At 38.9% G+C, this 13,478-nt stretch overlaps 1 protein-coding gene across 9 annotated transcripts in view; it reads left to right on the top strand.

The window, feature by feature from the left end:
• Positions 1 to 13,478, top strand: part of FBXO15 (F-box protein 15) — a 123,628-nt gene that overhangs the window by 88,853 nt on the left and 21,297 nt on the right. For all 9 annotated transcript variants that reach the window (XM_072152326.1, XM_072152325.1, XM_072152324.1 and 6 more), the window contains one exon: positions 1,066 to 1,211. In XM_072152326.1, coding sequence (XP_072008427.1) covers positions 1,066 to 1,211 — 146 coding nt within the window. The remainder of the gene's footprint in view (positions 1 to 1,065; positions 1,212 to 13,478) is intronic.

Below are 13,478 nucleotides of genomic sequence, written 5' to 3'. Positions count from 1 at the left end.
GTGATTGGCTGATTAGAAATTAAGTTTTAACGAGCAGTTGGACAGGTGTACATAAATATATATATAATATGTGTGTGTGTGTGTGAAGAAAACATTGCAGGCACTCACTCAGGAAAGGGAAATATTGCAGAGATCTGTTTCTAAAAAGAAGCAGAGTTGACTTTAATTATTACTTCAAGGACTTTCTGTATGACAGCAGATAAACCAGCTGACAGTGAAATGTAGTGTCAGAGTTGACAAATTCCCTTCTGCTGGAAGTTATGTACTGGTGGAAAAGACTTCACATTTCTAAAACAACAATTAGGAGATATTCTGATAAGTAGTCTGTGTGTTTTTGTAATATAATGTGTGTAATATACTGCCTTTATTCAAAATATGATTATTAAAGGGGTATTCCTGGAATGTGTACATCTGATACAAAAACCCATAATGCTATAAACAAATGAATATAACAAATCTAAATGTCATTAGTCACAAAACTGAGTTTAAATAGTTTGATTTTGTGATTCACAAAATTTTATGGCCTCTCTCAAGTATGAGGAGTTGTCACCAAGATGGCCGCCACAAGTGAAACTACAAGTCCCATGAACCTTTAGTTCTCAGTAACTCCTCCACCGTCTTATGGTCTGCTCCCAGTGATGCTGTAACAGACTGTCCTGCTCTGTTACCATAGTAATGATGTGTAACTGCCATCACTGGACATTAACTCACTGAGATGAAGTCTCACCGCAACACTGACTATACTGGATGCACTGCAACCAACTGACTACAGCCAAACATAGTGGTGATCACATGACCTGCCCAGGCTGGTGCAGGACATGTGATGTGGACATGTGACCAGCGGCCATCTTCTGTCCTTAGTCTGCTCCGCTGCTTACAGTGTATGTCCACAACATTTTTCTGCTAAAGCAAGCAAGATTTTAAATAACAACCAATTTCATATTGGCTTATATTTTAAGAAGCCATTTCTATATGAACTATTGTTATTGCTGGAATACCCCTTTAATACTGGCCTGGCCTCTATATATTAATATTTTGTGTCTTCTTTTTTTTTTTCTTTTATAGCCCTTACATCTTTCCTCCACATATTCCGATTTTGGATGATATTGATCCTGAATATGGGCTTCATGGATATCAGCTTCATATTGACATGTACAGTGGATCAAGAACATTCCTTTGTAGAACGTTCCGTGGCTTGTTTTGCCGAAAAGGTAATTAAAAGCCTTATTAAAGTCTAATTACACCAGAATCACTATTCTGTTCATTAGTCCATAGTCCCAGAATTTTAGATTTTGACTGTTTGGTTAGTTGCAGTTTATGGTTATGATTTAGCTTACTCTTAACCCCTTAAGGACGCAGGGTTTTTCGGCTGATTTCTCGCTCTCCAACTTCAAAAATCCATAACTTTTTCATTTTTACGTGTACAGACCTGTGTGAGGGCTTATTTTGTGCGTAACAAATTTTACTTTCCCGTGATGTTATTTATTTTAACATGCCGTGTACTGCGAAGCTGAAAAAAAATTCCAAATGTGAAAAAAAACCGCCGTCACGTTCTTGTGGGCTCAGTTTTTACGACTTTCACTCTTCGCTCCAAATAACATGCCTACTTTATTCTTTGGTTCGGTGCGATCGCGGTGATACCAAATTTATACAGGTTTTATTGTGTTTTAATACATTTTCAAAAATTAAACGAATGTGTACAAAAAAGAAAAAAAATTTTTGCCATCTTCTGACGCTAATAACTTTTTCATACTTTGGTGCACGGAGATGTGTGAGGTGTCATTTTTTGCGAAATGAGGCAACGTTTTCATTGCTTCCATTTTGAGGTCTGTGCGACATTTTGATCATTTTTTATTTCATTTTTTATGTTATGTAAAAAGGTGTAAAAGTCGCATTTCGGACATTTGGGCGCCATTTCCCGCTTCGGAGGTCACCGCCGGCCGTAATCGTTTTTATATTTTGATAGATCGGGCATTTTGGGACGCGGCGATACCTAATGTGTCTGTGATTTTTACTGTTTGTTATGTTTTATATCCGTTCTAGGGAAAGGGGGGTGATTTGAACTTTTAATATTTTATTAATTTTTTTTATTTTTTATTTTTTACATTAACCCTAGATGATCAGATCGCTCCTACCATATACTGCAATACTACAGTATTGCAATATATGGCATTTTTGCAGGTCATACATTACAATGAGCCACTAGCTCATTGTAACGAACCTGCATAAGCCATGTAGCCTCGTGTCAAAAGAAGACCTGAGGCTACCATGGTAACCGATCGCAGCCCCCCGATGACGTCCGGGGTGTGGCGATCGGAAAAAAGATGGCGTCTTTTAAACACCGCCGGCGACTTTGCCGGCGGCGTTTAGAGGGTTAATAGCCGCGATCGGTGCAAGCACCGCCGTTATTAGCGGTGGGGGTTTTGTGCAAAATGCAAAAACCCCCACCTCTGTATGAAGAGGACCTGTGAGCCCTCTTCATACATCCCTTATACCTCTGCGCCGTAGAGCTACGGCGCAGAGCGTTAAGAGGTTAAACATGTCTATTAAATATATAGGGTAATAAGTGTTTTTAGCACAAAGAAAGATAGAGGTGACTCGCCACACCATGGTGACATGGTTGGCTTTTAAATGGAGAGCAGAGGGTAGAGGAAAGCTCACTCCTCCTCCATTCTCCACCTGGCTGTGTGCTACGACCTGGATCCGGTTCGGGTTGCAGCAGTCCTAAGTCCTAAACTTGCATTCAAGAGAACGGTCTCAGCATCAGATGATAATAATGTCCAGTACTGATTTACACACCTGTAGACCCGTTTTATCATTCAGTTTTTCCAAATGGATAATTCCCTTTACATTTGAAGTAACAGAAAAGGTTGCCAAGACTAATAAAACACATCAACATTTTATTAATGTGTATGCGTATATAAGTATTAGTTGACTCAAGGAGGTGGAGAGGACTAAAAGTCCAAGTTCAGCCTCCCACACAGCAGAGGAGGAGGTGAGGAGGACTACAAGTCTGAGCACAGTCTCTCATGCAGCTGAGGAGGAGGGTAGCCCTCGCATCAGCCTCCCCTGCCCTGGTGCTCTAACCTGCTGTCTCCCCCCCATCTGTTGAGTAGGGCAAGTACTGCCCTGAGATGCCGAAGACTTGCTCTACACCGGCACTGTGGCACTGTCAGGGGAGGAGGGACCGGCAGAGAACTGCTCTATTCCACACCCCTGACCTGCCCAGAGTCATGGACTCAACGTCTGCCTCTTTATTCGATTGGGGCTTTTTCAGTACAAAAGCTGTGCTGAAAAACATTGCTTGTACTCGAGTTTATATATTTATTTCAGCTGGTATCACATGTAAACAAAAGAATTGGCAAGAAAGAAAATTATCATCCTATATCTTTAATAGATTGATTTAGTGGCATTTTGCTTGTTGTCACAAGGCATAAGAAATCCAGGTTGTGTATGTTTAACTTGGTTCGAATAACCCAAAACTGATTTTGGATATGTATATAACATAGACAAAAACAGTCAGATATACAGTGTACAGATTTTGACAGCATGCTATAGCAGGGTTTGCCAACAGATGGTGCTGGAGCTCACCTCAGTTTATCTTCTAGCATCCATAGGTGAAAGCCTTCTATAGCTTTATGAAGCACAATGTTTACCTTCATGAGTGCTTTGAAAGAAATGGGATTAACATGCTATCAATAAACTGACTGAGATTTTGAGCTCCTTTAACACATTCTCTGATAAGTTCACATGTGTTGGCAGAAGCCACACTACTCTTGCTGTCATCTTCTCCCGGCTTTTGTAGCAGCAACAGTTCTAGGAATATTTGTCTACAATTCTTTTGTTTGAGAAAGGCAAAGTTAGATTTTTGAAAGTTGAGTCTTTTAACTTTTCAATCGATTTGCGATTTCACTGATTGCGTTTGTTTACCTATATAATATTGGATGGTTCAAGTGTATAAAAAGCATTTCTTTTTTTCAGAATCAAGCATTTTTTACATTATTCCTTTTCCTTTTTTCATTACGAGTTTAACCTCATTCCTTTTACGGTAATTTAAAATGTAGTTGTAAATCAGTTGAAAACGGTATCATTAACTCAGAGCTGCAGTTTTTTGATAATACAATGAGATCCCATGCTTTAATATCAGGAAATTGATTTCTGTAGCAAACTTTTGGCTGAGGAACACCCTCCCCACAACTAAGTTGTGCAGTGCAAATATAGTGACCTTCTAAGGGTACCATTATGTCTTTGCTATCAGAGATTCAATTGTGATGTGGAAGGCTGATGCCTCCCTATCTGCGTCCGGAGGTAGCCTCTGGGAGGCTTGACCCTGTTTCCCACTGCTTGGGCCGGCTATGGTGGTAGTTTTTTTCAGTGCACAATACAGCACCAATACATTTATTTTAAGAAAACCTGAACCTGAAACCTGATCTGAACCTTTTTTCAGGTAGTGGTAAATTACTGATCGCTCATGCCATCAGCTTATAGTTCAGGACATTGACAAAAGTTTTCAAAATAGCCACACAAATTATTCAGTTCAGACCTTTGACATTGGACAGTTTTTGCTAACATAAAGCTCAACCACCTTTTATAATGTGTAAGAGCAGTTTTAGTCTTAGACCTATCGAAACAATACAAAAGACATAGAATTACTGAAAAAAGCCAAAGGCAGATTCCAGCACCATGAGTAAAAACGCCTGGATAGTTAGAGTGAAAAAATATTTTTGCACTTTTATATTTTTTATGTTTGTTGGTTCACCTTGCACAGTAAATTCATGTAATGTTATATCACAATATAAGGCCTTGTGCACACGCATGTGCACACTTTCTGTTGTCTGTGGGCCGGCTGTCATGGACTGGGGGAGCAGTACACAGTGTGTTGAGGCCTTGTATTGTCCTATTGTTACTGCACAGTATACTGGTCACCCCACAGTATACTGGTCAGTTGTGCCACGGACAACAGAACACAGGACTGTGCTCAATAGACCTCAATGGGGGCAATGAGCAAGAATTTGTACAGCTAGCTCACAGGGCCATATACGTTCATGTGCATGAGACCTAAAGTACATTTTCTTGTACTACAACTAACATAGTAACTAGTATCGCGCACATATTACAGAAGCAGCTGAAGCTCTACTATGGGCTGTAGAGGAGACTTGCAGAGATTGCTATGTAGCTACATAATTACATGAAAAGCTCTTGCTTCAGCATCACTGCTGCTCTGCCGCAATCACCTCAGCCTGGCTTCCCTATTGTGTGTTATCTGCAATGGGAAGCTGCTGCTTAATCACTGCTACAAGTACTGCATGTCAGCTGAACATGGGAATTAGAGAAATGTTACAAACATGAAAAAATACACTCTTTAAATTCTATGATTTTGCTTTTTAGGATTGTAATCAAGAATAAAAACACATTGCATGGTTTCTATAGTTACATTATTGATTTATCAACAAAAATTAAGCTAAAATTTAAAAGCCATGTGTGACAGACCAAGTACAACGCATGAATCAATAGGTTGTAGAACCACTTTTAGCTGCAATAACTTGAAGATATCACTTTCTTTATGACTTTATTATATCGTCACATCTTTGTGTTCGAATGTTTGCCTGCTCTTCTTCATTGCTTCGAGTTATTGAGGTTGATAGGCATTTATTAATGCACAGCTCTCTTACACCTTAGACGACAGCCATCATACACATGTCAACTTTAATCAATTTAAAAATGGAGCCTAGAGGGTGTTTAAAGGGAACTTGTCACCATGGATCTCACCATGGACCTCATGTACAGTAGCACAAAGGTGGGGGCCAAGAGCTGAGCAGTCTGCAGCACAGACAAGTCACAGGTTGTTTTTTGAAATGCATCCAAACCGAGCCAAACCCCTAGAGAATTTTGTCAGGGTGCAAGGTAAATTTTATAACACTCAATTATAAAGTAATGCAAATGCTTAGAGAAAGCAGAAAGGCAGATGTGCACTGCAGGTGTGATGAGCTTCTACAACCTTTCTTTAGTGAAAATGAGGTCCCTGGTAAGAGGTTCCCTTTAAACCACTGTTTCTCTTCCGTGATCTGAGAAAACTTTGATCCTCCATTGACTCTCGGGCGCAGTGATCTAGACTGAAAGCTTATTCTCTCTTTTTGTGAAATTAAAGGAATGGCTCTGTGTAGAGATCAGGGAACCTTTGCTTTCAGCAGCAGCCTAGAACTTTCTATAGACTTTAATGCATGGCATTCATCAAAAGTAAATTAATGCCTGCCTGTGGTTGGGGTTAGTGGATGTTATACAAAATGATATGTTTTTTCAGTCCATTAGTATTGCAGTTTATAGTACAATTCCCAGAAATAAAAAAAAAAATAATAAAAAAACAAATTGGCTCTGATTTATTATTGTGTCTGCGCCACCCCCTCATTTGCATATAAAAAGTGTCTTTGGATCTTGCACATGTCTTTGTTATGTTAATGTGCCGCAATTGTGTTGCATTTTTTCTGAAACTTTTTAATACTGTGCATGTAAAGGGGCATGGTAGTGTGTCTTCATATATTGTAACACATTTATTACCGGGATTATTTCTGTCACAGCACCATTAACTGACCGGGTCAACTAAGAACATGTGACACTATTAACTCCTTAAGGACCAGGCCCTTTTTCGTTTTTGCTTCTTTATTTTTCACTCCCCACCTTCAAGCTTTCTGTAGAGTAGCATATTCTTTCTCCAGATTTTACCCTCAGAAATTGAGGCTTCCTTCACTTTAATCAAAATCCTCCCTCAGGCAGGTGATATAGTTTATCTGGGGAGAAGTCACGATTTCCTGACATTTGCTTTAGGGGCCATTTTATCAAAGGGTATTCAACTATTCAAACCTTTAAAGCCACTCAACCCCTTCACCATATACCCTACCCGTGTATAAGAGACACTATGCCTTTAAGACAAATACAATTAAGCTAGAGAAATACTTTTACGCTATTTAGAGGTAATCTCGTAAAATCTCTTTTCCTAGCCTCCATCTAAGACCATAGTCTATTTCATCATTTATGCCATACAGTCACAACACTATTATTAGTGAATTTTTTTATAACTTAGTCTTCTTTAAGAGTGCAACAAATTAGAAAAATTAGCCACAGTAACTAATGGCGATACGCATTAGGCTATATAGTCAGATGGTCACTCAGGATCTCATATCCCAGCCTCAATCCAGTTACATAGCCTATTTCATCACTTACACCGTTTAGTTCTTCTATAGCAATGACTAGCAGTCAGTGAGACAAAATTCATGGAATTTGCAGGTGAAAAAAACTGTCCTCTCTAGAGATCTCCTCAGGGCAGGCTGACCCGCTCTACCACTCTGGTCCGTGGCTGCCTCTCTCTCAGCGAGGGGAACCTCCAGGTATCCGAGTCCTCCAGCTCCCAGTCGGGCTTCATCCTCTCTGCTTTGTCCGTCGTCTGTTCCCCGCACTTAGCCTCACAGATGGCATCGGGCTCCAACCATGTCCCAATTCGCCTCCACATGAAATGGCTACCTGCCTTGCAACACGCCTCAGGAACGCTGGGTTAGATCGACATGTTCCATAGGTAGGTGGATTGGGGTTTCTGTAGCATGTAGTCTTGCGTCATGCCGCCTGATCCTCCCTTCATCTTTAAAAAAAAAAAAGGAAATGTTTATCTTTTAAAAGTAATTTTGAAGCTTCTGCAACTATATCTAAGCTAAGTTTTGTTTTACTTTTTTTTTGTATGTTGCTGTATATTATAATTCTGTATTGTATAATATTGTAAAGACATATGCTGTGTTTTCATGCTGCACATCCTCTATTCCAACCACCTGATGATATACCATGGAGTTGCCATCATCTCCATGGGTGTAAATCATAGCTGATCAACTGGTCCGAATGTATTTACATTATTGTGTGAGAATTTTCTATAACGGCATCTAAAGTCGGCTCTTAGAACATGTGTCCTTTACAATCACATAAGATCATGTCAAAAGATGTTCTGCCATCCTGGGAAAGAACTCCAATCAGAATTCCTATTCTTTCTGTCTACTATATCACTGATCAATAGATTTTTACACTGGTTCTTCTGATGTCTGGGACAGTAAGAAAACTATTGCTCCATTAAATGTATCTGGCTTTGCTGACAATTGTCATTAGCGGTTGAAGCTACAGAGGAGCTGTCATGTCAGTCCTGGACTTACTGTAATATAAGTACTTCTATAAAGATAATATTGATAGATAGTGCCACAATTACATCCCTGAGGTAGAATTTGCTCAAAGACTTTTTAATTTATCACACACAATTCAGCAGCACAAGTTGCTAGCAAGCTCTTTGACATTCTGCAGGATACATCACATCATCAGGGATGGACAAAGACGTGTTTCTTTGTTTGATCTATAGATATTTATTAGAGCAATTGTTTGTGTAATTGACCTATCAATCTAGAAATTTAATTAGAATATCTGGACTAGTTGTAACTGTAACTATATTATTGAACTCTAATACCAAATATTTGACCAGAACATTTGTATCTCAATGAAGTCATCAATGGACTTTCTTAGATTTATACTTAATCTGGTTATTTTATTTGGTTCGGGGCTGGATCAAGGGTGGTGGGGGCCCCCCAATAATTTCCTTTTTTTTTTAAAGAACTTTTCTTGTTAATATTTTTAAGTATTGCCTCCAAAATAAGTGCTTCAGCCTTCTGCAGGGATCCCCATGCACTTTTAGTTACTGTTGGTGTCAGTTTTCACCACTGAAATCAACTGACACTTGAACGGATCTGTCTGATTTGTGTTATCATCAGTTTAGTGACCGAAGTTAACAGTAGTCTGAGCACGAATTTTTCCATCTACTTTTTTGTCTTCATGTTGCGCAATAAAGAATGTTACAGAAAAAAAAAAATCTTTGACAACCTACTTTTTCAGTCTTACACTTACAGATTTTACCCTTGCACACTCCTCCTGTTCTCAACTTACATGTGTGAACACTGAGTTATGTGCAAAATCTCAGCACTTTGGAAACCCTACTAATCGCCCATGAGGTTTATACCAGGAGGTAGGTTTGTGGCAGGAGTTAGCCATTTATCAGTTGCTCAATTGTTTTCAAGTAACCGCAACTGAGAACTTAGCGGGTTTCCTAAAAGCAAGAATTGCTATAAAAGAGGCTGATCTATACAAAATGTATGTTATATTCATATCAGTACAGTATATGTTAAACATGTGTGAAACTGTTTTAATTAATGAAATACGTTGTCCTAGTACCACCACTTATATCATTGCTGGATTCTTCCCAACATATTGATGTCAAACTCCTCATTACACAAATGCTTTGGCCAGTCACTGCCCTCCTCAGTCATATTTGCATGGCTCTTATAAGACAAGAGGCCACTTAGGACAGTGGTGGCGAACCTATGGCACTGGTGCCAGAGATGGCACTCGGAGGCATCTCTGTGGGCACACAGGCCATCTCCCAGGCACAGAGTTTGCCAGACATGGCATCTTCCTGCAGTCTCAGGTAGTCCAAGTAGTGCCCTGCTATTGTAAAGTGAGCCATCCTGTGCTGCTTGGTCCTGTCCAAAGAGTGAAAAGGTGTCGGATTGGAGCTCAAAGATTCTGGTAGCAATAAGTTTGTTACTGCCTAAATTGCTGTGTTGGCACTTTGGGAAAAGCTAGTGGTTTTTGAGTCTCACTTTGGGCACTCGATCTCTAAAAGGTTCACCATCACTGACTTAGGATAACGATTAGCTACACCACTGCTGATGCATATAAATTGCTTGAACTAGAGATCTTCATTCCTGTTATTGTGATGGGACATGACCTATTCTTTAATTTCTGTGAACTCTTTGGACTTTTGATATGTTATTTGTCTTTTTTTCAGGAAAGTTGACCATATATTAGGTAGATAAATACACTGGTAGACATTGTGTAGCTGCTCCTCTGTGGAATGGCTGGAGGACAGGACATGGTTTACCCTGTGGAGGAGGGCATTAGGTGCTCATTCTTTACCCGCTATTCAGAAAGTAAGTATTGAAGCACTTGCAGTCAGTGATTGTTGTTCTGACTGTTGTGTTTGAGTAATTTGGCTATGAAGTAGTTGCTGATTTTTCCTTTTAAGGAGCTAAGTAATGAAGCTGCAGCCAGATCCTGTGGCCACGCTGAAGGCATTGAGCAGAATAGTCTGAGGACTTTTTGTTGTGGATGCTGAGTTGAGGTTATCTCCTCTGATATCATTGTATATTTGGATTACACATAAAGAAACTGAGTTGTGTCTGGATCATCATGTCTGCAATATGTTTGCAGAAGGCTGACTGACCATCTTGTCTTCTAGCAATCTCCTATAACAGTGATGGCAAACCTTTTAAACACTGAGTGCCCAAACTACAACCAAAACCCACATATTTTTCGCAAGGTGCCAATGCGACAATTTAAGCAGTGACTTATTACTCCCTGCTTTTTCACATGTTTAAATTGTATAGGCCACCAATACAGTAGAAAGAAGGAGAAGAAGTTTGGATTATCATTGTAGCTTCCTTCTAGTGTCCTGGACTGCCTGGGACTGCAAGAGGCCTTGAGTCCTGTTTGGCAAACTCTACCCTGGGGTGATGGCAAGGGTGCCCATATAGAGGGCTCTGAGTGCCACCTTTGGCACCCGTGCCATAGGTTCGCCACCACTTTCCTATAAGCACATCACAGGCAGCATGACTAGGCATCGTAAATTTACTTAAATTCCTGGTTTCCAGAGAAGCAGCAGATTTTAATACACATTCCATATACAAACTTTTTAACACAAAATTCCTCAACAACAACAAGGGTTCAAAATCAGAACGGCCCTTTCAAATAAAAAAAAAAAAATGGTATTGCTATAACTGCAGATGCTATAAAATTGTGTTTAGAATAAAAAAAACTGTACAGATCACGCAAGGTTTTATTGAGTAACGTTACTGTAAAAATTACTGTACAGATTAAAAAATAAAGTAATTTTTTTGTAAGTGCATTTAGATTTAAAAAAAACATGTATACCTAGTCTCACATTTAATTCCACAAAGTGAAATGTAATATGTTTATTGGCAAAACAGTTCAAGCAAGAACATAGAATTAAATTCACTTTATTGATCCATCCATGCAGAGCAGCATAGTAGAGTATAAACCACTAAGATAAGCCCATGAGATTTTATAGCTTGCATTCCCAGCTAAAATGGTGCGGCTTTTGCCAATCGCAATCATTACCTGTGTGACACTGTATTACATGCAATGACTTGTGGACTGTTATCAGAGCAGAAGAGAGGTAATCTTGGAAAGCTAATTTTATAGCCTTTTAATAAGTCCGTGGTTTGTAACAGTATCTGCTTTTGAGGACTGTGGACAAAAAAACCCATAAATAAATCATAGTAACCTAGCACTGCTAAGATTCCCACCGAGAGGATAACAAGCCATTGCGCTATAGATGAGCAGATGGGTACAAGACTATTTTTCAATCTCCTGTTCTCCAAAAAGATGTTTCTCCCAGAATTGGTGTGATTCTCTGTTCTCTTTAAATCTTTATCTGCATTTAGTTTTATACAATGTTACATACTGTGTGTGTCAAATCAAGTTATCCATGTTTATTAAAGGAAAGGGAAATAAAGGAAAGGAAAATTAGAAATATAAAGGCTGTCAAGGTACAAATAAATAGAAATTTGATAATATGAGAAAATAGCCTACTAGTATATTGTGAGAGATATCATATTTCTCTCCAGACGCCATCTTGTACACCTAGACGCCATCTTGTACACTTCATGATTCAGCCACCATCTGGTTTAATCTGCCTGTTTGTCCTTGATTCCTGTTACTCTATTCTTGCTTTCAGCATCTGCATTATCTTGTTTTGATGAGTAGGGAGAGACTTTCCACGCCCTTTGAAAAGTATTTTTTGTTTTCTATATACACGACTGCACGCTTAGAATAAAGTGTGATTTGAGTGCAGCTTATGACCAGGTGTCTGTGTCTTTCTGTTATACTGTCATGCCGCTACAGCAGCCGTTTTGTTTTCCCTTAAAACAACTTATTTGGAAATCACCTTACAACTGAAGGAGGGTTGTTGGGGCCCTGGTAAAATTCTCTTACAATATCATATTCAATATGAGGCGATACTTTGTAAAAAGTTCACCAATTTCTGAAAAATGTAGAGATCATTCGCAGAATTTATCACTGCTTCTATAGGAGCAATGAAATAATCGAACATGCCTGCGTGCTTTTCAAAAACTTTTACACCAAACTATAATAGGGCCAACCAGGCCCCGCTATCCAATGGATACGTCAAGAGGCTTGTTTCTCTTGATGTATCATGCGGGACACAGAGGCCACTATCTTACACCAAACACCAAATTCCCCCAGTTGTATTTAAATACATATAACTCTTTGAAACATTTAGAAGTCCATTATGTTTACAAGAGAAATATGTACATTATAATCTTCTTTTTCCACCAGTTCACATCTCTGTAGTTTGTCTCAATGTACCTGCGAGGAGGTTTTGCTCTCTGGTCTCTCTAAATTAAAACCTCTCTCTAAAAAGAGAATTTCAGTTTTTTTGCTATCAAGAACAAATTAAGGGGACATTTCAGTGTAAAAGGGGATTAGGGAAAAAAGATGTTATAATGATGAGCTAAATTACATCTAGTTCTTTGCACATTCAGCATGTATGGCAGGAAATATCCAAATGTTCTTGCTAAACATGTCCACACAGCTGGTAAAATAAGTATTGATCACTTAACCAACCTTCTAAGTAAATAATTTTCCTATTCATATGAAATTTTGAGTAGATTTTGGTAACAACCCATCCAATTCACACTGGCAAAAAAACCAAATCACAGATTTCGTTAAAGTAATCTGTAGTGATGAGAAATAACAGGGAAAAGTTTTGATCACGCTTGCTTTCTGTGGGCAAGAATGTTTTTTAATGTTAATAAATAAATGCTTACAAACTAAATACACTGTACTATTAAGTACCTTTTATAATGGAAAGTGCTGGAGTGAGTGGCTTCCCTCTAATACTGTCTTCTTAGGGGGTTAAAGGGGTCGTTCACTTTAAGCACAGTCCAGCAATTGATTGATATAGTTTGTGTAATGAAAAGTTATACACATTTCCATTATACTTTCTCTATCAATTCTTAATGTTTTTCTAGAACTCTTTTTGCTGTCATTTAACAGGAAACTTCATTCTTTAGTTCCTGTGAATAAACACCAGTCCATGGTCATGTGATCTCACAGGTGCACGGCTCAGAGAGCGTAATCAGTGCTGTGTGATACTAACGAGCTGGTCACCTGTGTGGCATCACAGGGCTGGTGTTTATCTACAGGAAGTAAAGAAAGAAGTTTCCTGTTGCATGACAGCATGCAGAGATATAGAAAAAACATTCAGGATTTGTATAACTTTTCATTGCACAAATAATAGCAATTATTTGCTTAAATGTTCTTAAAGTGCACAACCCATTTAAGGTTCTTTTTCTCAACCA

This window comes from Engystomops pustulosus, chromosome 5, assembly GCF_040894005.1.
Source record: "Engystomops pustulosus chromosome 5, aEngPut4.maternal, whole genome shotgun sequence".
Taxonomy (NCBI): Eukaryota; Metazoa; Chordata; class Amphibia; order Anura; family Leptodactylidae; genus Engystomops; species Engystomops pustulosus.
This window is presented reverse-complemented; position numbering and strand designations above follow the sequence as displayed.